The sequence below is a fragment of the Fistularia commersonii genome, chromosome 8 (genome assembly GCF_037954325.1).
Source record: "Fistularia commersonii isolate RoL2024-O1a breed Wild chromosome 8, RoL_Fcom_v1.0, whole genome shotgun sequence".
NCBI classification, from domain to species: Eukaryota; Metazoa; Chordata; class Actinopteri; order Syngnathiformes; family Fistulariidae; genus Fistularia; species Fistularia commersonii.
Genome location: NC_141291.1, coordinates 6826514 through 6853758, shown reverse-complemented (window position 1 = coordinate 6853758; position 27245 = coordinate 6826514). Strand labels below are relative to the sequence as shown.

At 48.5% G+C, this 27245-nt stretch overlaps 1 protein-coding gene across 1 annotated transcript; it reads left to right on the top strand.

Annotated features, from left to right (window-relative positions):
• Positions 1-2233: 2233 nt before the first annotated feature.
• On the top strand, positions 2234-7987 carry and1 (actinodin1). The gene is made up of 6 exons (XM_086151623.1): positions 2234-2306; positions 4325-4369; positions 4707-4843; positions 5539-5952; positions 6108-6362; positions 6450-7987. The coding sequence occupies exons 1-6, from the start codon at positions 2234-2236 to the stop codon at positions 7461-7463; spliced, it is 1938 nt and encodes a 645-aa protein (XP_086007749.1). The 3' UTR covers positions 7464-7987.
• Positions 7988-27245: the final 19258 nt, after the last annotated feature.

Sequence of the window (27245 nt, the reverse complement as noted above, 5' to 3'; positions counted from 1 at the left end):
AACAAACAAAAGAGCCATGATTTATTTTGAACTAAATCAATTTGTAGCATGAAAGCAGATGTTGAAAATCAAAGCATAGACTGATAAAAAAAAAAACCTACCATCTGCCATGCTGGAGTTGCAGGCACCTCCACCCAGGCCGGCCCGCCGTCACAGCTCCCATCCTCTACACATTTAAATGCCTTCAAGGGATATCTCATGATATATTTTCAGATCCGTTTGCTCGTAAATCTGCCTTTGACCCAGAAGTTTGTTTCTCTTATACCTCCATCTTCAAAACGTCCGCGCGGAAGATGCCACTTAAACCGTTCCGGCGTTGGTTGTGACCGGGACAGTGACAGATGTCTTCTTTCACGTTGGCAGTGTATATACTTGCGATCACATTTCACGTTGCCTTGAGCATATGGTGAAGCGCCACTTGCAGAGATTTCATGTTTTTCACCGCATGACAGAATGAGACTCGTATTCCAACGCGGACAAAAAAAGCATCCCGGGCAGAAGGCCCCTGGTTGGACTCCTTCAGGGGGCCTCTCGGTGTGGAGTCTGCATGTGGTTCCTCCAGGTTCAATCAAGTCCAGCCTCCCACTCAGAGTTCTCTTCATCGCAGAAGCAGAATCCACCGGTGGACCGACAACTTAATGAGTCTCATCAAACATTAAAATCTCATTTGGATATTTGAGTCTGGGTCACCAGACCTCCTTTCAGAGTCTCACCTCAGAAGGATCATACTGATATTATTTTCATTCATACGTGCTTCACATCCGTAATGTCAGCGCCCGACAGTAAACAAATCATCCCGTCCTATCCGTGAAACGCTTGTTTGGCCCCAACACAGAGCTCCAGCTCTGGGTCCTGCTGACGTCGGCTCCACTCCCGGTGGGGAGATTCCACCTGGAGGAGAACAAGAAGCGAAAAACATGGCGGTGACACCTGGAGCCAACCCCGCCGATGCCCTTCATATATCAATCTGACGTTTTCGCTTTCTTCAAGTGGCGATTTGAGTCAGGTTGTTGCGCTTTGTCACTTCTAGTCGATGTGGCTGTGTTATTTTTTGGCATTTAAACTAATTCACAGACGTGTCTGAAAATGGTGTGCGTTTTTGCTGTTTCAACTGACTTTGCGGCTGAAAGGGCCTCCACACGTGTGTATGTGTGTGTGTGTGTGTGTGTGTGTGTGTGTGTGTGTGTCAAGAGTATGACATGCCCGGACACAGTAACACCCTGGCTGGAACTGTAGATTATCAAATTCCTCATGTGTGGACCAGCTGTCCCTGCCTGTGTGTGTGTGTGTGTGTGTGTGTGAGAGTGAGTGTGTGTGTTGGTGTTTCGACAGAAGCGGTGCCCCGGCCCCCTCCGGGGTCTCCAAGAAGTGCTTATGTGGCATCTCACCCCCCCTCCAGTTCCTGACACCGAACGTGATCAATACTTCCAGAAACCAATCTTTATTTGATTTATTGGATTATCAAATTACTTTAACTACTCAAAATTTCAATGCCCAAACTTTCCACGTCGACATCTTGCCTCCACCCCGCCTCCTACCTTCTCCTCCTTCCTCACTTTAATCACGGTGCCTCCTGATTGGTCCGATCCCCTGTAAACCCCCAGCCAATGGGGTGGCCCCTTGACCCCCTCAGGTGGCGGCTGTGTGTGTGTGTGTGTGTCTGCGTTGAGTGCTAATGAGTACGTGTGTGTGTGTGTGTGTGTGGGAGAAGACGTGGCCCGTTTAAAACCCGACCCCCGTCCCCTGGCCGTCCCAGTCCAGGGACCTCCTTCGCACCTCCTCAGACGCACGACCTCGTGGAGCAGCTTCTCGGCTCACCTGGCCTCCAACGGAACCGCCCGCAGATTCGCCCAACGCACCGCCGCCGGTAAGAGAGCTGTCATCTGCTGTGAGAATGTGCAGGTCTGAGATGAGAACTGAGAAGAAGTAGGAGGCCGGAGATCCGGCGTCGGTCGAGTCTTAGCCGGGAAAACACCCGAGTTCCACTTAACCCTCATATTATGTTAAGGGTCAATTTGACCCATTGGGTCAATGGGTGAAATGGGTCAAATTGACCCTTAACATAATATGAGTGTTAAATATCAATTCCAACACTTCCGAGGTGAAGAAGAGGATTCCGATCAGGGTGTAGAATTCATGGTTCCCGTAGCGACGAGGTGTAAAGTCATCGCAAAAAGCCCGAGGCTGCGTTATCGTTGTTCTTTGGTCGGACAGGAGCAGAGGAGGCGAAGCCATGGCTCCACGACGGGGGACCGGTTTCTCCGGCACATTGGTCACTGCTCTGCTGGCCGCGATGCTCCTGCCAGGTGAGTGCAAAGCGGCGGACACCTAAGGGGAGGCCAATAGCATCATTAACGTCCGGCCACCAGACGCACATCTTCTCATTAACCCGTGGTGCGATAACTCACCTGTGGTGTTCCACGCGAGAGACACGAGTGAGACACGGCTCACTCCACCGGTAACTTACAAAAACAGTCCTCTCTTCGTCACACGTGAAAGACTCATGTGATCTACAACTTTCTAAATGTTAACCGAGGTCCGAGGTATTCATTTTATCGCCGCAAGATGTTTGTGTCCATTATTTTATCCTGGAGATGGAGACGAAGAAGAAGGTGGCGTGGAAACCCGAGTAAGAACCAGAAAGGACCCCGGCCGTCTATTTATTTATTTATTGTTTATCTAACGGTGAAGGTACAAACATATCCGAGACGTCAGGCTTCTCACATAAAATGAGACACTGAGATGAATAAAATAAGCCCATAAAGAAACGTTACATGCAAATGACAGGTTCCTGATATTTTGCCCAAATGAGACTAAATATGACCTCCACTGACAGGAACTCAACTCTGTAACCAGCGAGGGAAAAACCGATGGAGCTCCGTACAGCTAGTTTGAAGGTGGCATATCAACTATCTAACAAAGGTTTAATTCAAAACAGGGCCTTGAAATTAGAATAAGAACAACTTTATTTATCCCGAAGGAAATAGTTGGTATAAAAGGTAATATAATAAAGGAAATAAAAGATAAAAATTCCAAGTAGAAACAAGCACTTTACTAAATCAGCCATTTTTAGATTGATATTTAAACAAATTTATTTCTACTAATCCATTAGTATCCTTCTCAAATAAGCAATTTAATACATAAACCGTAGAAGACCAGGAATCAGACATATATTTACACACAGCCCTGCTGGGGTATGAATTATTTTGGACTTGAATAGTTATATATATATATATATATATATATATATATATATACATATGTGTGTGTGTGTGTGTGTGTGTGTGTGTGTGTGTGTGTGCTGTCTGGTGTAAAGGTGATGTAAGCGTTATATTAGTTGAAAGTTCAGAAAAAAAAAAAAAAGAGCATTTCAAATCTCGACGTACTTTTAAGGTTTAAATCGACTGTGTTTGAATATCAAAGTGTGTTTGAACCAAAAGGTTAGTCAGACGGCGTCTCCGTCGGCAGCGCGGCCCTCTGACGCGTTTGCGTATCATTTCTACGTCCCGGCGTGGAGGCCGGTCGCTGGCCGGGACTCTGATCCAGTTCACCGCTCCCGGAAAAAAGATATTTTTACAAACAGAGCCGTCTGATACCCATTACGGGAGGGGGTTCTTTCATCATTGCCGGCCCGGTAAAAAAAAAAATGAGTAGCCGTCAGCAAGGCCTCCCTCTCGTCCTCCTTGAAGCCCTCCTGCTTCCAGATGTTTCAACCTTTACTTTACAGTCTCGTAAAAAGCGGTCCGGGCCGGCGAGCCGAGGGGCGGCGACGCAAGGAGGGTCCCGCTCACCTTCACCTCTGCGAAGTCACACATCTGCTTCCTCCTATTCCTCCGTCGGCCTTTTCATCTGGAGATGCGTTTCTTCCTCGGGCGCCGGTCACGTCGCCCTGAATGATCTCCAACCTTCCCTTCCCCTTGTCTTCCTCTCCTTCTGCGAGGCATTAACACCTTTTCCCTGGCGAGATGAAAGGAACGGGGGGGGCGGGGGGGAGAAAAAAAAAAAAGCTGAATCCACTGTTCCTTTAGCGGCATGGGGTCCACACACACACACACACACACACACACAGGTCGGTGAAGACGTGGCATGAGGTCCGACGTTACGGGCCCACCTATAAAATCTACAAAGGCCAGCAGCCGCCGGCCTCCAGGGCAGCGCTAATGACGTCCGCCCCATTTAATGAAGCATATTTGCCCGTTTGAGGTTTAATACCATGCGTTATCGCCACGTGTTACGGAGACGCCTTCAGAAGCCAGAAAAGGACGGAGTAAGCGGCTTCCAGGGGTTTTAACGGCTGCTTTTGATGCTCTGTTTGATTCTGCAGCCTTGCTGTCGGCCGGACCGGTCGGGAAGAAGGCCAAAGGACATGGTAAATATGTAAAATATGTTTTAATTTCATGACATTTGGACTCGAGCGCTTCTACCTCACAAGTAAATAATGTCAGCCTAAGAGATGAGCGAAAACACCTTTTGATTAATGGGATAAATGAGACACATTCATCACCGTGCCTCCGCGAGGTAGCCACCTTCGGCTCTGATAGATGGCCTACATAACGGCGCGGCGGATTCCCTTCGCAGAAACGGGGTATGATAATACGTTAGCCTCAGAAAACATGCGCCGGGCCTTGAACGTGACGGAGGCGAGGCCGCCGCCGAGCCCTTGAACGGGATGTGAGTTCGGGATCAGCGGTGCTTGCGCTCCCCAGGTATCCGGGAGAAGGCGGCGGCGGCCGAGGAACACAGGAGGCTGATCCGCAACCGCAGGAACATCAGCTGGTACAAGCAGCACTCCGACTTCTGGGAGTGGTACAAGTACTTCACCGACAACGGCAACCAGGAGGCAGTGAGTACACACTCCGAGACGGCCTCCCGGGTTTCTCTCATTCCAGCCACGTTTAATTCAAAGTCCACATTATTCTTTCTTATCTCCTATCTCTCATCTCATCTCAGTGATTTTGAAATCCAAACGATTAAAGTCCTGAAGATTATCGGGATATTGTTTTACTGGCAACCGTGAAGCTGCGCGTTGACATGAAAGCATCGAGTCTCTACTTCATTAAGTGACACCTCTGTTTTCCCCCCCCGAGGCCGAGAAATCTTTTATAAAAAAGTTTATTTGGTTTAAGACGTTAAAACCGCTCTAATTAAAATGTCAAATTGTCCATCGGTTGATTTTATCGGATGAGATCCGCCTTCCACGATGCTAGTCTGATCTTCTAGCCCGCTCTGAAAGCTGCGACCATCCAGTAAATACTGCACTCAGATTTATGATGGCTTCAAAACAAGAAGGTCCACAGTTGGATCCCGGGAGGCCTTTCTGTGGTGAGTTGCCATGTTCCCCCAGGTTCTGCGGGTTCCTCTCACTGTCCGAGCACTTGCAGGAAGTTCAGTGGAGACCCTACACTGTGAATCGGGTTGAATCGTTCCATAGAACGATTGCTTGGATCGCAATAGCATTTCTACCTGAGGTGCTTCTCACGGTCAAATTCAAGTCATTGACTGATCGGTTAACTTTATCCATCGCTCCCTCCCCCTCAGGTTCAGGAGATGGACCGTATCTACCTTGCCTACCTCCAGAACAAAAACCGTTCTGAGGCACGTCGCTCCTACAAGGCCTACCTGCGGCACTTGGGTGACATCTACAAGTCCTGCGCAGACTCTGAAGACCCCAACTGTATAGCTTCTTACACCACCAGGCCTAAACCCAAACCGGAGTTGCCCAAACTCGCAACAGTAAAAACGTGTGACCCTACCAAGGATGCACACTGTCTATATGCTGCTTTGATTCAGGGCAAGAGCCCATATCTGCCCTTGGTCATCCCAGCTGCCCCCTCTGCCCCCGCTCCAGCAAAGACCCCCGCTCCTTTGTACATCCGCTCTGCTGCACCGGCAAAGAATCCGGAATCTGGGTATCACTACTATGCTCCATCTTCAGTGCCCTTCCTCTCCAAGGTATGCTATCGGGCAGTATCGTTCTGTGATCCATTACTGCGGTTGCTGCAGAGAGTCGACAGTGTAAGCTGCTGTCAGAGACTTGGACGTGTACAACATAATGGTATCCCCGCTAATGCGCGGCCGGTTATACAAAGTAGCTGTTTATCTTTCAGGAGCAGAAGGCCGAGCTGCTGCGTATCTGCTCTGCCGATGACATCGAGTGTTTGCAATTCCATCTGAGGGCTGCCTACGGTCACATCCCCTCCGCTGGGCCTCCTCCCTCGTATGCCCACCTTGGCTGTGACCCGAAGAAAGACCCCAGTTGCACAGCAAAACTGGTACAGAAGACCCCCTCTGGTCTCTACTTGCAATACCCCAACTGCGACCCGGTCAGGGACCCCCTCTGCGCCTATGCCGCCTCTCTGGTGGTAAGATGAAACAAGATCCCATTAATCCTCTCTCATTTTTTTTAAATAGTGTTTTAAAATTACTGTGACATTTCTTTGTCCCACTAGGCGCCCCGTGCCCCCAACCCTCCTGCCCCAGCAGGTCCCGGATCCTGCAATCCTCTGTTTGAGGACGGATGCAATCCTCTGACGGCCATCAAATTCGCATCTCCCCCGGATTCATACAGGGCTGAGGAAAAAGAGGAGGCTGCAGCGATTCGTGCCGGTCCTCCCACTGCGGAGCAGTATCATGACCAATATGCCATGTTTAGGGACGCTCATGCAAATGCGAACAGAGTCACCGATCCTTATGCTATGTACCGCCAAGCCAACAATCCGGTTTCTCATTCGAGTAATGACCCGTATGCAATGCTGCGTCAGTTCATGGCCCAGTCTCAAGGCAATGACCCGTATGCTCCGCGTATGGAGGCGGCTCCTGAATCCAACCCCAACGACCCTTTCTCAGCGATCCGACAGGCGCTCGCCACCGTGCATCGCCGTGGCTCTCCGGATCCCCGACAAGAGTACCCATTCTCCCATCAAAATCACGGCGAGCCCGCCCAGGAGGAGCAACACTCTTTTGGCCCGCCAGGTAAAACCAAAGAGGGCTACGACTGCTTCGTTGGCTACGATTTGGAATGCGAGCCCGTGAGGCCGAGCGAGCCTCGATTTCGTTTTCAGCACCGGATCCCCTACCCCGCCGAGGCCTACGAGCCCCGCCTGAGTGTTGAGGATAGACGCGAAGGGGTCATGGAGCCTACCAACCCACACTGCGACCCAGAGTACGACCCGGACTGCCGGCTGCGTCGCTACGAGCCCGAGCAGAGCCGAACCGAAGTACGGCCCAAGCATCACGCCGAAGAGAAGCAGAACCAGAGCGGGGCGGATGTTGAGCGCCAGCAGGAGCAGCAGGAGCAGTACGAAGCCGAGCCCTTCCAGAGCGGCCAGGACGAACCTCACATGTCTTACCAGTCTCTCTCGCAGGGGATGCCGAGCCTCCAGGACATACTAAGACGCTACGGGGACCAGTTCCCCGAGCAGGAAGACCACAGAGCTTACGCAGAAGACTACCGCAAGAAGTAAACTCACACAAGCTCGCAGATGGACATGAAAACGCGTCGTCCCGTCACGTAGCTTATCTCCCGGCCGGCTCCAGGACCAGACATGCCACATGCTCGAGAAGTCCACGGACACGACGAGCAAGTCACAGACAATGCTGTCACATTTCCCACAGGCTTCCAGACATCGATCCCAGCTACAGACGCATGCATGTAGGCCATGTTCTCTTATCTTCAGCCGCTTTATGACTTGTTGCTTTCCGTCATCCATCTCCAACCGCTGGAATGTTTGGTGGCTCCTCAGTGCTCAGCTTCGCTTCACTATCTTTGTTTGTCGCTATTTTGTCCGTGATTAATTATGTAAAGGTTTTTTTTTTGTTTGTTTTTTTCACATTGAATGTTCTAATAAAAAGATCTAGAAAGCCGTGTTGTTCTGATGATGTTTATCGGATACAGAGATTTTGACATCCATCCATCCATCCATCGTCGGGGGATGCTGGAGCCTATCCCAGCTGTCACCGGGCGATAGCACACCCCCAGAAAGGTCCGTCTGTCGGAATCGAACCAGGGGCGCTAACCACTGCTGCCTGAGATTTCGACAAGTCATTCATTGTTGTGTACGGACGATACGCAAACAGAGGACTGACAAAGGAGGAAGTTTGTGTTGTTTTGAGTCGACAGCTACGCTTTTTACTGACAGATGTAGCCTGACATGCTAACTAAAGAAGTAGCCATCACTGACACCAGAGGCAGATGGAAGAGGAACTCTCTTTAAACAGTTGAACCTCAAAGTTAGCCAGGATTTATTATTTCAATTATATGAGCTAACACTTTATAAAATCTCTTCAGGGGATCTTATTTGGTAAATTCCTCTTTGAAAGAAGGTTAACGGTTGAGGAAATGTGCGTATAACTGTTAGAATAAGAATGAGATTAGTAACTGGCGCAACAATTTCCTTCGGGATAAATAAAGTTGTTCTTATTCTTATTCTTATTCCGATTCTTATTCTTATTCTTATTCTTATTCTTATTCTTATTCTTATTCTTATTCTTATTCTTATTCTTATTCTTATTCTCATTCTCATTCTCATTCTCATTCTCATTCTCATTCTTGTTCTTGTTCTTCTTCTTGTTCTTCTTCTTCTTATTATTATTCCTCCTCTCATTCTTATTCTTATTCTTATTCTTATTCTTATTCTTGTTCTTGTTCTTGTTCTTGTTCTTGTTCTTGTTCTCCTTCTCCTTCTCCTTCTCCTTCTCCTTCTCATTCTCATTCTCAGTCTCATTCTCATTCTCATTCTCATTCTCATTCTTATTCTTATTCTTATTCTTATTCTTATTCTTATTCTTATTCTTATTCTTATTCTTATTCCATGGTGTCTGGTTTGGAGACGCTGAGGAGAAGACAGGAGGCGGAGCTGAAGGCAGCAGAGATGGAGATGTGAAGGTTCCTCTCTGATGTTTTGGAGATAAAGTCATGCTGGGATGGTCTGGACATGGACAGAGGAGGGATGGAGAAGATCTGGGTAGAAGGATGGTTATATTTACATTACCAATCTTATCTGAGCCTTTAAAACTCACTACAAGGAGCGAATGATGTCCGCGCAGCTGTGAAACTTTCATACTTTAGGTTCAGACGTCTGTCAGAATCCGAAATACTTTCTCAATCCCGGCAGGAGGTCTGGAGGAAGACCAGAGAGGAGGTTCATGGTTGGAGGAAAGAGGACAGGAAGTGAATTGGAAGGGATATCTGTCATCATTTTGAGTCAGAAACCAAATTCAAGTCTGTAAAATCTGGGAGTAAAGACAAAAGCAATTGTTCAACGGAAGCACCACAATCTCAATAATATCTCGTGAATTTTGCCATTTTTCTCCTTGTCATCGGCATTATCCCGTCTGTTTTGGTTTGCAGGATGTGGGCGAGCCCGGCTGTATATTTGTGACAAAATTTTCCCCGATACAAAGACTGGAAGCGTTGAATCGTCTGATTTCTGTTCACAGCGCTGGTTAGCGTCTGCTTTTTGGTCCCCCCCCCTTGCTTTTATCTGATTTTTGCTCAAAAGGATATTATGTCTTTATAAAATTAAATCCCCTATCGGATGCGAAAAAGCAACAGTGCCTGGTTTTCATCTTGAAAACGGAAGAAAGGCAGTGCAAAGGCATACAAAGACCAGCAGAGCAGAGCTTTTGCTGCACCAGATTGAATCAAAACGTTACCGCTGTGTAAGGACAGATAGGGTTAAGGCTGGAGCCAGGGTTAGGGTTAGCATTGGCATTAGCGTTAGGGTTAGCTTTAGGATTAGGGTTAGCATTTGCATTAGGTTTACGGTTAGGGTTTTGGCTGAACCTACGGTTAGGGTTAGTGTTAGCATTTGGGTTAGGGTTAGGGATTTGGCTCAAGCTATGGATAGGGTTTTGGCTGAAGCTACGATTAGGGTTAGGGTTAGCATTTGGGTTAGGGATTTTGCTCGAGCTACGGTTAGGGTTATGGTTTTGGCTGAAGCTACCGCTAGCATTAGGGCACTGGTAAATGCGGGCTCTTCATTAGTCCCAGCAACAAATGTAGGATTCATAAACCAGATGATTTATACTAGGTTTGAATGATTTAACGAAAAATAAATAAATGTCATGATCACTAGGTTTATGGTTAGGTAAGGGTTTTATAAACACCATCACCAAAGTGGCAATACTCAAAATAATTAATTTGGAGAACAGTATGAGATACAGCGATGCAAATTGAAACTACCCCATATGTTCTAGGGGGGCTTTCCAGCGGCATCATTGGCAAACGTGTACATTCTATGGTTGGAGAGTTCGGATCTGTGTTTGTGTTAGTGTTTTGGCTTAAGCTAGGGTTAGGTTAGGTTAGGTTAGGTTAGGTTAGGTTAGGTTAGGTTAGGTTAGGTTAGGTTAGGTTAGGTTAGGGTTAGGGCTCTGTTAAATATGGGACCCCAATGGTACTTGCACAAAGTTTAGACTTCTTTTGCTAGATTGGCAACCATCATCACGATGTGACTCAAAATCATTTATTTTAACAATCGTATGAGAGAGAGCTTCTGAAATTGGACCCTCCTCCACATTGTCTTGGATTTGCTCGCCAAGGTTGTCGCACCTTTGGTTGGAGAGTCAGGTTCAACATAAGGGTTATGGATAAGAGCTTGAACTTGGGTAACAGAATTGGGACAGTCGAGTTCTAAAGGATTGAATCGAGTTGAATCGAATCGAATCGTAACAAATTGAAACGAATCTAAACAAATCAAAACTGATCGAAACTGATCGAAACAATCTAAATTTATCTAATCTAATCTAATCTAATCTAATCTAATCTAATCTAATCTAAAATGAGCAACAAACTAGTCTGAAATGTAGATAGTAGACATACTTAATATATAAAAAGAACATACTGAATACACACACTGATATATATCCCTGCTGTACATGATACATGATACATCTATACAAACACTATTCATTTTACAATGCAATTATGTGAATATATACAGATATATATATATATATATTCATATACATAGCTTTATAATTTTATATCTATATATAATATTGACATCTATATAAAAACATATTTAATAGTGTACTATTCTTTTACTCTGTTGTTGTTTTTTTTTATCGTGTATTATTGGACTGCAAATTGTTGCATTGTGTATTATCGTATAATGTATTACTCGATTGCGTGTTGTTGTGTTGTGTATTATTGAGTTCTGTGTCAATAGGAGGTTTCAATGTAAACTCCTGGTATGCGAGAACAGACTTGCTCATAAATATGATTCTTCCTTGCATTACCCCCAAATTCTTCTCCTCTTATTTCATGTTTTAAACCCAATTATTCATAATTCCGATCAACAGAAAACATGAAAAGACATTCATCGCCTACTGTTTTAGTTATTTTGAATTCACAGACTTTGATCGGACGACATTAGATTTAACCTTAGTGTGATAATAAGATAAGATAAGATAAGATAAGAACAACTTTATTAATCCCGAAGGAAATTGTTGTGCCGAGTTACAGAAAATATAACAGTAATAAATAATAGAAAGAAAAAGGCAGAATTAGAAATAAAAATAAACTATAAAGTGTCTCAGTGAAACTATACAGTGTCTTAGTAAACAAGTGATAAAACTATAAGTGTCTTAGTAACAAGTGAGGTAAGGAGTGCACAATAGTATGATAAAAGGAAAAATTGTAGTGTAGCTGTTATGAAATGAAATATTGCACAGTTCTGAATATTGCACAGTGAAATGAAATATGATAACACATGTAAGTATGGAGCGACGAACTGCGATTAAGTTTGTGAGCGGCGTGTTCCTGCCGTCCAACCGCCCGCAGGTCTTTTAGAAAATGTACAAGAGGATCGAGTCTGTTGTTATCAAGTGTGATATTATTTAGTAAGTCCATTATTTTTCTGCAGCCACGAAATCAATACTCGTGCAGGAATACATCCCGAACATCCTGGAGCCTTGCGGTCCTCCGTTCTGTGGGCTGAAGCCTGGTGGCGGCGTGAGGCTTCACCCACAAGGAGGTGTTGCTTCTGCTTCTCGACGAAGCTGCGGGGCCTCTCGCTTCAGCTCGGGTCCCCAATTAGTCATTTCAGACAGGGGAGAGAGTCGGGTGAGAACATGGGAGGAAGCGGCGGCGGGGGGGCGGAAGAGAGGGAGGGACGGGAGATTTTTCAGGGAAAGGTGGACTGATGAGGCGTGGAGATGGAGAGGATGCAGCAGCCTCTGCCGTGCCATCAGTCAGTCATCGTCACGCACCCAAATGGGATCGCGTGTGAGCCGGAACACTTTGGTCACGAGTAGTCGCGTTTTTGGTGATTTGGCGGCGGTGAAATAAAATCTTTATAAACAAATTCCGTCTCGACGGGACGTGAGCAAGCCTGAGTGGAGTTGGACGGTAACAATTGCGGCTGAGGTGTTGAGAAATCACTGGATTTATTTAAAGCGACAGTTTGAATATCGATGGAACATTAGTGAATGAATAAAAACAAGAGAAGAAGTAGAGTAGAGATACGTTATTGATCCCGACGAAAATGCAGGTGTCAAGCGGCACACACATGACACACAGTGCGCAGATCATACATGTGGCACACATCGGCGTACAAAATAACTAAACAAATACATAAATAATGATAACGATAAAAATAATCCAATCTGCAGATTAAACGGTGCAGGAAATCATCCCAAAATACCAAAGTGCTTGTCAAGACGCAGGATGAGATGAGAAATGTGATGAGAACAACTTTATTAATCCCGAAGGAAATTGTTGTGCCAGAGTTTCAAGTAAAAACATAACAGTAATAGATAATAGTGGAAAGGAGGAAGAATAAGAAATATAATGAAATATAAATTGTCTTAGCTGTTAGCAGTAACTACAAAGATAAACAGATAAATAAACAGAAAATAAAAAGAGGGGGTTCCCCGGAAGCTAACGGCAGAAGAAAAATCGATTGAATTATTGGGAAAATTGATTGATAAATCTGTTAACAGGTAAATGAAAGGCCAATTAATTGTATTTCAGCTCCAACTTTGAGTCATTCATAGTCAGGCTGAACTTCTCCCATATGTGTGTGTGTGTGTGTGTGTGTGTGTGTGTGTGTGTGTGTGTGTGTGTGTGTGCTCCAACCAAAGATGGATGGATGCATCGCTGACCCCGAGTGCATCCCCGTGTTTTATAAATTCAAATAATGCTCAACCTGACACGTGCTCTCTGAAGATGATGAATGCACCTGCTCGTGGTTCTCCAAGAGCGCTCCTGGTTTAAAAATTCTGCAAAGTTCTCCAGTTCTCCTTCTATATGTTCAGTAATCTCTGCCTGGAGGTACAGAAAGGGTGAAGATCATCCAGACATCCGCAGCATACGGATAAACGTCCTGGATATCGCGCGATAGAGGAAGGCAACCCCAGCAGGGAGGAGGGGGTGGAACGTGGAGAGATCAACATCTCCATGTCCCGGAGAGGAGAAGATTACTGAAGGCAAGTGGGGGAATGAGAGGAAGAAGTGGGACGGTGAAGCTACAAGGGAGCGGAGATGGAGAAGGTCTAGGAGTTTAAGCGCTCGGGATAAATAGTCCAGAGCGGTGGAGAAGGTGGAGACGAGGAGGAGAGCGTGCCTGCGGGACCGAACGGCTGTGGAAAAGTTTTGAGAGGGAATGGAAGGCAAGATGGAGAAGATGGAGGTGAGAAGAAGAAGCCGTGGTTTTTGATTTGGAGACACTGAGGAGAAGACAGAGCTGGAGGGAGCAGAGATGAAGATGTGAAGGTTCCTCTTCGGGTGTGAGGAGGATGGAGAGCGCGTGGTAGATGTTCTGGAGATAAAGTCACACTGAGATGGGTTGGACGTGCACAGAGGAGGGATGGTGGAGGTCTGGATAGAAGGATGCTCAGGTTGGAGGTCTGGAAGAAGACCACTGAAGCGGTTCATGGATGGAGGGAAGGAGGACAGGAAGTGAGTTGGTGGAGGAGAAGAGGGTTAGATAAGAGGCAGATAAGAGAGCATCTCCAAGAGGAACCTTCTTGTCATCCTGAATCCTTTGACGTGTCCTTTGACTGTGCAAAAAGAAGTATGGGACACACACACACACACACGCACACACACACGGCGGCGGCGGCTCCGGGGGAGGTCTGGCTGCGGTTTGGCACTCGTCGGCCTCCAGAGTGTGTGTAGGAGCTCAGAGAAGGTCAGGGGAACACCTGAGTCAGCACTTTGCACCCAGGCTTAGTACCTGCAGGATTAGACCGCGCTAATAAGCAGGGACTTCCAGGAGACGTCCACCTTCCTTGTTCAATCACTGACCTTCTCCGCTCTCGACAACTTCCGTGCCGTTTGACTTTCCCTCGTGTCCACACACAACCTTCCGAGATACTTTCCTCACGCACTTTAGAGGGAGTCCAAGACCCGGACCTTTGGCCGATCACAGGCTCCGGAAACCCCGGACGCACAAAACGATGTAGGATTGAACGGAGTATACCCGGGGATTTACAGCGTCCTCTTCTATTCACACATCCGGCTGAGCGTCAGTGAAACGTATCTGAAAGTTCCTTCCTCTGAATACTTATCGTCCGTGTTCGGTGTTTAAGGCGTCCGTGTCGAGGCCGAACGTTCAGCCGCTGTGTCACCTTGAACCAGATCACTGTAAATGAAATGCATTTTACTACTGAACTGTTTTCTGGTTCAGTCATTAAATGTCCTTGTTCCCCGGGGAGTTGGAGTGAGCGAGCAAGGACGCAAGAAAGGAAAGAGAGAGGAGGAGGGAGGCAGGGGGGTGGTGGGTTTTCTTATCGTGGAGAAGCAGGGTTGCTCAGAGACACGTGAACAGAAAAGACCAAGTAATTTCATAGTGAATTTACATGAGAAATGCCATTAATTAGGGAGATATGAGACACGCGGGGAACAATTATACAACCCGAACGGGGGACGTTGGGACCCGTTTCCCGCCCGCGGCGTCATGCTAGGCTAACACGTAACACCTGGCCGAGAAGCCGGAGGCCCTCGGAGGTCCGGATCCACGGCCCGCTGCCGCTCGATGACCCGGCATTCGGTGCGTCGTCATGGTAACCTTGCCACGATCGACGTCGCCGCCTTCCTCTGTCGCAGTGTTTATCTTACTGCCCCCCCGCCGCCCCCCGCCACTAAAGGGGGCAAATCCCCGGTTAGCGGAGCCCCAGATTTATGATGGGCTCCGGGTAACAGCTGGATCCGCTCACGGCAACCAACCTAGATTAACGCTGACTGACCAAGGACGCACAACACCATTTCCTCAGTAGACACACACTCACACACACACACACACACCAAACACGTGTATTCTTCTTTTCCTTTGAGATGTTCTCTCAAAGCCTCCTCCCTCACCAACTCACTTCCTGTCCTCCTTCCCTCCATCCATCCGGTCAGACCTCCAACCACAGCATCCTTCTACCCAGACCTCCACCATCCCTTATCTGTGCACGTCCAACCCATCTCAGTGTCCAGAACATCTACCATGTGCTCTCCATCCTCCTCAAACCCGAAGAGGAACCTTCACATCTTCATCTCCGCTCCCTCCAGCTCTGCCTCCTGACACCTTTGCCGCTTTCACCTCCACCTTCCACACATTTCCTATCATGCAGATAGACAGTACACTCTATGTGTGTGTGTGTGTGTGTGTGTGTGTAGCAGCTGTTTAAAGCAGCGGCAGATGGCTCTCCATCTGGCCTCCTGAGGCCCATCAGAATCGACCCACTCATGGAGAATCAAGATGGTGGACGGGCAGTGAAAGATGATGTCCATATGAGACGAGAGGAAGGATAGAACATCTCGTATCGGTCGATGTCTGTTCTGGTTGAAAAATTCATCCGTCCATTATCTTCTCCGCTCATCCTGCGCTCAGGGTTGTGGGGCCGCCGGAGCCGATCCCAGCTCGCCTTCTCATCCACGCGTCTGAACAATGGAGGCTCTCGAGGTTGGAGGAGCCTGGAGGAACCCTATTGCTGAATTTTGTCCATAAATTCCGCCTCACGTTTAAATTTGTATCAGGGTTTCGGGTCCAGTCGACCAGTAGGTCCGAGTATCCTCCTCAGGGAGGTGCAGATGCATGAGGTGCGACCTTCGCCGAGGCTTCGGCGGACACGTGCACGCCTCTGGGCCGGTCGGGGAAAAATCCGCCTCACATGTTTTGGCTGCGTATTTTTTCATAAAATCACAATGATTGATTTTCTCTTCAAATAGATGTTTCTATTGTTTCACGGTGCGGTGAAATATGGATTTATGGAAAATCCACCGCCGCGCGCAGCAATTATGGGTTCTCGTCTCGGACACCCGGAGCTTCGGACGCCCGCGTGACTTCATTCCTGATGTCGGGTATGGATTCCTGATCGTGGATTCTGCGGCGGGGACTTCGACACCGCGGGCAGCCCGCGGGTCGTCACAGCTGAACGTATCAAATGTTCCCGCGAATATTCCCGAGAGCCTGCGCGGAAATCAGATACGCCGGTTCGATCCAGAAACACGACGGAGGTTAATTGAAGCCTCCGGCCTCGTCCTGTCCCTCCAGCGGGACGGGTCGGAATAAATGCGCGGATATGATTTGTTCACTCATAATGGATACTACTTATCCTGCAGTTGCCAGGGGGCGGGAGCACATCCCAGCTGCAACCGGGCTGCAGGAGAACACCAAAAAAGTGAAGATCCGGGTAGAAGGACGCTGAGGTTGGGCGGGAGGTCCCAAGGAAGACCAGAGAGGAGGTTTATGGACAGGGAGGTAGATGGAGGCAGATGATTGGATGTGGGTTAGAAGAAGACGGATGAACTTTGGTCTCCAAAAAGGAGATGTGAAGACAGGATGAGAGGCTGACCTTCTCATTCCTAGCGATGGCACCGTCTGACATCACTGCCGGGGGACGGCGAGCGGGACGCGAGGAGGACCTGGTCTTTGTCAGATGGGGTTTTTAAAACTCGATAGGAAAAGTTACTTTTGTTTTTGTTTTTTTTTTTTTTTTTTTTGGTTTGTTGAATGATGATCTGAATAAAAACATCCATGAGATAGCTGTCGTTTAAGTGCTTCTAGGGAAAGCTGTCACAGCTGCTTACGGAGAAGTGCCACAGAGAAGATCCATCCGCTCCAGATCATCAACGGGACGGGACGTGATTTCCTGTTAGTTCCCACAAACCTAATTTGATGGATCTCCGAAGTCAGCGGGAGGGACGCCGTTCCACCGCCCTGAGCCGGAAGAAGGCCGTACCTGCAAAGACCAGCTCCCGGCGAAACCCCACTCCACTTAAATCCCACTGGATTACATTCGCCCATTCACGCTGGCTCACACCCGAGGCGCTGAGCGGACCGTCGGGAGCGACTTCGGCGTCCTGCCCGAGGACTCCTCGCAGCCGGGGAGCCCGGGCTCCGACCTCAGGGTTCTCCGGGTTCCTCCCGCAGTGCGCAAACACGCAGGAGGTTCATCGGAGACCCGAAGGTGTGAACGATAGGGCGAACGGTCGTATTTCTCCCGGTGACGGACGGGTCCAGGGTGAACCCCGCCTCTCGCCCAATCACAGCCGGGGTAAGTTGCAGCCCCGCGACCCTGACTGGAGGATAGGCGCCGCGGATAATGAGTGGATGAATGAATGAATGAATGAGAAACGGTCCTTTCAGAGGGATTTATAGTCCACGCTGACCTTCCGTGGATGGAGTTTGTCTGAATCATCCACCGTCAACCGTCCATCATCCAAACTCTGACCGTGAAACCTCCCTCACTTATTATGGACTGTAGGAGCTGCAGAAGCACATGAACATACAGCCAGCAGGGAGACTCCGGGAGGGCTCAGCTCACAAACGGAAATCCGGAGAACCGACCCGGAACAATGATCGGACTCGGCGTAAATGAAGAGGTTCGGCCGAGGTCGCCCCGTCACGGAGGTCCGCGGATACGCAACAAACTGGCGCGTTGTCTCATTTCATTACGGTTTCCTTAGCGGTTTCTTCTGTATTCACGGTGTGTCACAACCCTCCGGATCGTCTCTGCCGAAAAAAGAAAACACAGATGGGGCAAAGGGCGGGAAGGAGATCCATTCAGGCAGAAGCCCGAGGGGCCGGGAGGCGCCGGAGCAGAGTGTTTTCCATGAGACGACACCGGTGTGATGAAGACCGAGGCGGAGGAGCGAGCGGACGGGGAGGGATGATGATGTATAAACAAGCGTCACATGGCCGTGCTCGTGCGGCATGTGCGCCCGATTCGTACCTTTATGCGTGTGTGCGTGTGTGTGTGTGCAACTTGCGATTACATCACTTAGTGCGTCAAGCGGTCTCTGCGCTCGACAAACCTTTGGCCGTCTTCCAGGGCCGCCGGTTCATCTGAAGACTGGTGACAAACACGGGTTGAGAGAATTAACGTGCATGAATGTGTTTATGGCACAAATGTATTCAAAGACCGGCACGTGCACGGCGACCCGAGCAGACCGAAACAGGCAAGAAGACACAAATTACATTACATTACATTACATTACAGTCATTTGGCAGACGCTTTTATCCAAAGCGACTTACAAAAAGTGCAATATAGTTACTGAAGTACCAGCGGTCGGAAGTCAGAAGTGACCACTCGACCAAATAGCCATTTCAGAACCATATACATAAATACATTCATTTCATCGTGTTTTTTTGTTTTGTTTTTCATACCTCTTGGAAAACATACCTCTTGGTGAAGAGGTATGTTTTCAGCGAAAGATAGGCAGCCACCCTGCTGTTCTGACCTTTTTCGGGAGTTCGTTCCACCACTGAGGAGCGATCCTAGAAGACCTAGAAGAGCCGAGACCGGTTCGATCGGCAGCCGGTGTTCTGGGTGACGGGGTGGACGGTCGCCCAGAGGTGGCAGATCGAAGGGGACGGGTAGGGAGATGTGGCTCGACCAAAACCTGGAGATAAGACGGGGCCGTCCCATTCACCACCCGGTACTCGAGCACCAGGGACTTGAACTTGATGCGGGCGGCTACCGGGAGCCAGTGTGGGGACGTAAGAAGGGGAGTTGTGAGGGAGAATTTGGGACGATTGAACACCAGGCCGGCTGCCGCTTTCTGAAAAAGCTCCAGAGGCCCGGTGGTCAACGCCGGGTCACCGGCAAGGAGGGAGGTGCGGTAGTCCAGACGAGAGATGACCAGAGCCTAGATGAGTATCTGCGCTGTATCCTCTGTGAGGAATCTGCAAATCTTCCTGATGTTGTAGTGGAGGAATCTGCAGGAATGTGCGACCGCTGCGACGCTCCCTGAGAATGACAGTTGGTTGTCTAGGACCACACCCGGGCTTCTCACAGTTGTGGTTGGCCTCACCACGGTGTTGGCGATGGTGATGGCCAGGTCTCTGCGCGGAAATTAGACTCCAACGTCCGGCGGAGGCAGCGAGTTCATATAAACCCCGGTCTTTTCCAAGGTTTGTCCTCCAGTCATCGGCGGCGGGAAACCGTCTGATGTTCAGCCTGTGACGGCGAGCGGGTCGGCCACACTCACGCCAAGCATTCAATGACATGATGTGATTACTGGCGGCTTTACATATTCATTACAACCCCAATTAAAACTTGAAGCTTCGGGGATAGAAATGAATAAAAAGCCGCGGCCAACCTTGATCGGCCTTCTGCCGCTCCGCTTACACTGCAGATGCAAAATATCACGGACGGAGAAGTTCCAGGTAGTAGCCTCCTCCAGGGGAACCATGAGGGACCACGGAAGGGACCGATGTATCCAATCATCTGCGACATGGACCTTCAGCTCCACACTCCAGACCAGAGAAGAAGAAGAAGAAGAAGAAGAAGAGGAAGACGAGGTGAACACCGTGGAGGTGGAAGCCGGACCATCAGGTGGTTGAAGTGTTTCTATCTTCTCCCTGCACTGCCTTAATAGCTGTTAGCTAACTCCTCTGCGAGCCTAGCGGGCCAGAATAGCCCAAATGTTACTGTTTATTTGTCCCAAGAAAACATCTGACCAGTTTTTAAACTACTTTTTAACTCCACAATCTGCAAGAAGTGTCTAGAAATGGGCGTGGCTCATGAGTTCCACCAATCGCAGAGTGTCTACGAGTTCTTTTGAAACCTTGAGAAGAGCCTGCCTTGTAGTCGTAGCTTGGCTGGTTCAAGGATCGGAGGTCCCTGGTTCCTCGGCTGCCTGGATGTGGGCAGAAATAGCTTCGCCCCGAAAGGATGCCGGAAGCTGCCGAAGGTTCCCACACTGACAAAAGGGGCTCTTACAAGTTTCCGGTCCCGTTTGTTCAAATCGGAGGCTGTTGGCTCATAGAATATGACCTTGAAAAAGTACCTTTACCAATGTATGACGGCATCTCCAGCTACATCTTCATAAGAAAAAAATCTAACTGACTAATGCAAACGCTTGTCTGCTGGTTTTTGATGTTTCTGCGGGAAACGGCGAGGTGTGCCGACCGCCAGAGTGCTCCTCCGCTGAGGACCTGGCGCTCACATCCCCCCAAAAAATACTCGTCATCCCGTTTAACGCACGCACCGAGAGGAAATCGCTGCCTTTCGCGAGTCACCTCAAGTCTCGCGGAGAACATAACCATCTTTGACTTTCAAGACGCGCGCAAATCCCAGCACCTCAAATGGACCGTTACGGCGCAGAGGTTTGGTGTGCTTTCTGAGGATGTTGAGAAGAGCTAAGTTGTCCCAGAGGCTGCAGATGTGTCATTCCGATACAGCACATTTGAAAGCGTACTCCCCGAAGGCACCTCTGCTGGTACGCCGGCTGCACTGCGGCGGACAGGGAAGCTCTTCTGAGGCTAATCAAAAGAGCGCCTTCGCTCGAGGACATTACATAACCTGACGTCTGCGCGGAGGCACAAACATTATCAAAGACTCGTCTCGGCCAGGAAATCACCTCTTCACTCTGCTGCCCTTTTGAAGGTGATACGGGCCCGTGAAAATCCACAGCGCCGAGAGGTTTTCAGCTGAGTGCCATCAAAGATGTCCATGTGGATTTATCCGGCCCATCTGGGGATGCAGGTAAATAGGCACAAAGATGACTTGACGTCTTTCGCCTCCTTCTTTCGGAGGCCTTTCGGCGCCAACGGTTGTTTTTGTTTAATCGGACTTGTGGAATTCGTGGGTGCTGATATGAACCGAACGTGTTTGAACTGATAAGCTGAAGCGTTGTTTTTATTCATATTCCGTTCTGTGGAATTCCATTCCATTTTAGTGTTTGTGCAAATGGCAGGCTTGCTAGCTACCGGCTACATGGCTCAGTCTTCTGCATATATCCGGGCCCCGGATCTTGTTTTCGTCAAACCTTCCTCTCCTTCTGACCGCCAGGATTCACTAACGTGCCGTAGAAGCTCATCTGTGGGTTTCCTTCGCAGCTCGGTCACTTCCTGTTTGTATGTAATCACCTTCCACCTTCCCTGCGTTGCATTTTGTTTCTGTCCAAAGTCTGTGTTTACTCTCCTCAGTTTGATTGTATTGTTTTTCCCGGCTGAAATTTGTTCATTTGTATTTTTTTCAGCCTTTGCTTTTAGACAATGGCTTAATCTTATCTTTAGAGTAGATACTCTTATGTTGAATCCACTGTAGCTGCATTTGGACCAACATCCCGTTGGAAATAGGTGATGTGTACTTTTCCAGGGACCTCCTGAGGGCATTTTTTTTAACCGTACTCCCTAAGTATGTTAAACTTGAGTCTTATCCAAACATGGTATATATGAAATTAAAAATCAGGTGTTTGTGAGTTTTGGTCCAGAAGCATCCTATGCAAACACGGTTCCATGTTGCTCCTGCCTCAGAGCCGGATCGGCCTGGTAGGACCAACAAAGTGTCCGACCGGCTTGCTGTCCGGTCACTCACTCCGACAGCTTCCCAACCGATGACGCCTCCTGTTGGAAGCCTCACATCATCACCAGAACCCTCAGGCTCTCTCATTTCCCGGGTTGCCGGCGGGCATGGCTTGATCTGCCGCAGCACCTCTTCAGGCATCCATTTCTCAACATGCCAGCTATTAGCATGAAGCTTTTAGCACCAACGGTATGACTGGTAACGGTCATCGGTGCCTCACAGCCCCTTAGTCTCTGCCGCATTTCTGCTTTACAGCTTTCTTTTTTACCCGCCCACACTGAGCTGCGATCTGGTCCAAAGTTCCTTCCCAGGTAGAAGGCGGTGTTTCCTCGCCACCGTCTCCAAGCGCTCACGCCTGGTTGAATGGCGGGTTTTCGAAGATCTTAAAGAGTGTGGTCCAGACCTGCTGGATTTGGAGCCACATGCGTAAAATCTGACCGTCGAACACATGAGTGCAGAACCCAGACTTGGATCTGATTTGACCCCTGAGGGTCAATGAGGACCGACCATCCATCCATCCATCCATCCATCGTCAATGGGCCACGTGTACCGACAGACAACCATTCACTCACTCATTCAGGGCAATTTTCCCTTTTTTTTTTTAAACTCAAACACAAAAAGGTCCCCTCGTCGGTATCGAAGCGGGTCCTTGGCGCTGTGATGCCGAAGGAGCAGCAAGCGCTGCGCCGTTCAACCCGGCACTCATCTTTAATGCTTGGACTTGGACTTTAATCCAACACAAAGGTTATTGACTTTCTGTCAACTTTCGGACTTATTGTTTGATTCGAGTACTTGAGTTCTGTTTTTATCGGATCCTATCCGTCAATGACTTTCCACAAACAAGGAAGGTTTTACGACATGCCTGATAAATAAATCCAAAGATGAAGTTAAGCCTGCGAGTTTGACGGAGGAAACAACAAACGCCGTTGGATTACCTCGTTCCTGATCCGATTTAACGCGGCCAGGTCGGCCCCGGATACGTCTTCTTAAAATCACCGCGGGACGTTTCTCCCGCTCGTCGATAGGCCGCGAGCGTCGGAGCGAGCAGCGGGACGGGGGAGGTCACACATTGGACGGGCGCTGGGCGAGAGCGAAGGAGCGACAGGTGCGGGGCAGGTGAACGAGTGGGAGGCAATGAAGTGTGCGATGCGCCGATGATCACGCCGCGGAGGTGAGAGATAAACACCGAGCCCGCCGGGTCAAACCAGGAGAGACGAGAAACAGAAATCCTCCCGTTGGACGGCGGGGGCGTCGGTTCGGGGAAAGGAAACAACCGTCGGAGATCGGCGTCCGCTGTTCGTACCCGAACGCCCGTTGGAAACGAGGCCCGTTTGCTCCGAAGACGAGCAGCTGTTCTGCAGATGTTGCTTGTTTGTTTCGTCGCGATTTAACCTTCGGCCAAAGCTGCCGGAGCAAAACTGTTCTCCTGTCCGAAATCTTATTGGAAGGATTAACTTGAGGATTAACTTTTTCCTCTTGTTTTTGTCCCTGAGAAAATACCAAAGATGGATCATCACCAAACGTGCCTGGATACGCCACGGCCTCGGGTTTCTGACAGGACGGCGTTTGTACGAAAAACAGAAGAGTCGGATAAAATCTGTGACACTTCCTCTCAGCTCAGGATCACAAACACACAAACATCGTCATGAGTTCATTCACTCATCATCTCCATCCTTCCTACGGAGTCAAAAGGGGGTCGCAACCTATTCCAGCCGTGATTGGGCGAGAGGCGGGGGTTCACCGTGGGCCAATCACAGGGCAGCTTACAGAGACGTCCAACCATTTACACGTCTGGACAAAGTAGCGTCTCCACTCTTGCAGGTTGTGACTTCTTGCTGTGAAGTCGAGATGCCACCCGCTGCGTCGCCGGGCCGTCCGACCAAATCCTTACAGCACGTCTTCGATTTAAATCGGAAAGGCAACAGGACATTACTAATGTGCGGTAAAATAAAATAAAAATAAAAAAAAAAGACAGAAAGGGAGTTATGATGAAGGGTAAAAAGTTTCCAAATAACAACAGAAGTGAAAGAAAGCAACTGCAATCCAATAATGTTGCACTACCCAATATGCTGCACAACCAGCGACTGAAAATAAATCCCTTTTCTGACGATGAATTTGTCAGCTCACCGACTCGTTCTATTAAGACGTTCATAATAAAATTATGGGTAATGGACTTGTAACCAGGATACGCCCCGGACCGAGGACATCCTCAGCCAAGGACTGGCCGTGAAGCTTAGCTTTACGTCGTAGCCTAGTTCAACAACTGAGGCACAGGTGATCAGTTTCATTGTAACGCAGCCGGATTCTTAAGAACGAAGAGGTTTCTCTGCTTCGCCGCATGTTTTAGAAGCTTCACAAGGACATTAGTGCAAATTGGTCGATCGATCTCATCCGACTGATCGTTAGATTGCATAAGGAGAAGTTGATAGTTCTTGGTGCCGGGTGTGAAGGCAACGCCGACTTCTCCTTTGGAATCGTGCTTTCCGAGCATCTGAAATGACAGCGGCATGCCAAGCGTCTCCGTCAGTGAGACGCTGATTTGATTCATTTACGATTCAGCATGTGACGGCGGTCCAACGTTTAAATAAGACAATAAGCTGAGCGTCCATCGGATCCCACAACGGGCCATTGGATCATGGACAGAAGACGGGATAAACAACGCAAACAAAACCTGTCATGTCTGAACTTGGGCTGATCTCCTTCAATACTTAGGAATATTCAAGAACTGAGTAATATCGCAAAGACGAGGGAGCTGAAATCGGACATTCAGCCAATCCTCTAACACTGCGCCACTGCTGAAGAAGGCACACCATTTCCTAAGGATACTTAGGAGGACCAAGCTCAACAAGAAGTTGCTTATGTCCTTGTATCGCTGCGCTGTCTATCGCTGCGTCTGCTCTGAGCCGTGGACTCTCACTGCGGTTCAAAAAATGATCGGCCATCCTGTCCCATTGCTTGAGGACATCTATAACACGCGTTGCCTCAAGAGAGCCCACTCCATCCAACACCTACTCCAACTATTGCCATCAAGCTTGCGGTTTATGACAATAATGCGAAAAAAGATTGAAAAACAGTTTTTTCGGTCATCCCAAAAATTCGGCGCAACCCTGAACTCTTGAACCTTACATACAGTACAGTGCCGCTTTCACTTTGTTACTTCTTTACTTTTACTTTTTATCCGTCTTATATCTCGAACCCAGAGATGCTGCTATTGCTATATTGTTGTGTCCTGCCCTTTAAGGTTGTTTGTGTCTGTTTTTTATCCCATTCCACCTGAGAGCTGCTATCTCTACATTTCGTTGGACTCTGTGGAACAACAATAAAAGCCTTGAAACCTCGAGTCCTTGAATGCAAAAGAATATTCCCTTCATGGACTCCGGTGTTTGCGGATGACACCGTGACCTCCGGTAAGCGCAGATGGAGGGAAATCTAGAGAGGTGGAAGTTTGTCCCGGAGAGGAGAGGCATGAAGGTTTGCTGCAGCAGGGTAGAAGACATGTATGTCCATGAGAGGAACCCAAGTGGAGAGTGTGAAGTGTAAAGTCTCTCTGAGATGGTTTGGAAGTGGACGTAGAGACCCCTGGTCTTCAAACTGAGCGTCCCATTTCTGAGATGTTCTCCAGTTTCCAGACAGCCGATGCGACTCTTACGATCCTTCTCTTCATCTCGTTCCAACTTCCAGAGTCGTCTGTCCTACGGAGGTTGGAGCTTCTTCCTTCTTTGAAGCAACAAAGTGTGATCTTATATTTGTTATGTCACCTCCGACCCGCAGCAATCGGTAAGAGTTACCAAACGCCGATTTAAAGATGGATGCTGTGAATTTTATTTTGTAAATGACATACAAATGACCTTGGGGAAGGGAAGAGCAGAGAGACTAACGGCCTCTTGTCGCGAGATGAGGTGTTTGTCGGTACCGACGTTACATAAACATTCATCATTAAAACCCCCCAAAAAAGCCATTGGAAAAAGTAAAGTAATGAACCGATTCATGTCATGTGCTCCGTCACCTCCCTTATCTCGGCAAACATCTCCACCCTCCATCCCGGAATACGACGCTAAAAATAATGAGTTTGGACGGAGCGCCTTCTCCCTGGCCCCCGTGTCAAAAGCTGCCGATAAATTGATCAAATTCCATTTATTTAAACGTCCTCGCTTTCCGTCTTATTCTCTGCGAGGCGTCATAAACACAGTAGCTCTTCATCCGTAGCGTTCCAGAGGGTTCGAGGGCCCGCGAGCAGAAGGCGGCATCCAGGAAGTTGACGGTTTTCGGTAAAGACGCGTTCCGAGCGACGTGTCGCCTCATTACTCATCCGAAGCCGTCACTTAATATATATTTCATTCTAATTCTCCAAAATGCCGCTTGTTTGTCACGGCGATGGCTATAATTTAGAAACATTAATCTCCTCCTCTCCCCGCGAAAAAAGCCTGTGTTGATAATTAACGGATTAATCAACGCTGCCAAACAAGATCGGGAGGGGCTGAGCCCAAGTTTCCAGAGGATGTACAAATGGCGAGAGGTTTGAGACGTTGTATCATTTATAAGCAAAGGAAACACATAGGGGAACAACACAAACAACACTCATCGGAGGGAGACAGCGGCTGAAGAAACATCTACACAACTGAAGACGCCGGAATCCCGTCCCGCGTCCTTCGTACCTCGTCCCCGGCGTCAATCACAGCGGGCCTGTTTGCAGCAAAATGTGAACCAAGGCATGATATAAACACAGACGGTTGTAAATTGCATAAATCTTCGCCTTTAACCAGCGACTGGTCTCTAATGCGCCGTATCAAATCCCAACATATCCGGCGTGGAAATGGGGTCGAGAGAAAAACGGGACCCGTCGTATTTAGAAAAGAGCCGATGATCCCACTGACAGAAGCCTCACAATGCGTCTCTTCGACCTGAAACGGCATCAAACAGCAAATGAGACGAATCTGCGGTTCTGCACAATGTTCCCAAATTATGTCCCAGATTAGGAGATTATGCAGTTATGTAATAAATAGACTTCATCGATGAAAGAAAATAGAGACTATGACCTATTTATGTGGATTTTTTTTTTCTTTTTTTCTAATTGAATTACCAGGGGCGCAGTGAATTTAATTTCACGTCTTCCTCTCCGCCTGGCTCCTCTGAATTAGTAAAGTGCCGTTGTGCTTATTTTTCAACGTCCGCGGCTAACACGCTAATACCGTCCGAACACGCGCTCATCCTTTGCGCGATCCTCGGGATGTGGCGCCACCGAAACGACGCAAACCCGAATTCACCCGAATTCAACCTCCAACCTTAAGTCCATCCAAAGCGTTCGGTTTCCCGACACGAGTGACGCCTTCAACCCGTGGCACGATGTCATTTCAAGCCTTTTGTGAAGCGTAGACATTGGACGTTATACTCCAGCGCCGAGGTGCCCTCGTCCCGGTTCAGTGCATAGGAGCCGGAAAACCCGACTCACTTTGGTCTCCAGCGCCGCCTCGGCGCAAAGTTAATCCGAGGTAAGCGAGCTT

Bases quoted from the DNA above. Each gene is read 5' to 3' on its own strand.
- and1 (XM_086151623.1), top strand. From the start codon at position 2,234: ATGGCTCCACGACGGGGGACCGGTTTCTCCGGCACATTGGTCACTGCT. The intron at 2,307-4,324 runs GTGAGTGCAAAG...TTGATTCTGCAG, and splicing joins GGCCGCGATGCTCCTGCCAG to CCTTGCTGTCGGCCGGACCG. The intron at 4,370-4,706 runs GTAAATATGTAA...TGCGCTCCCCAG, and splicing joins GAAGAAGGCCAAAGGACATG to GTATCCGGGAGAAGGCGGCG.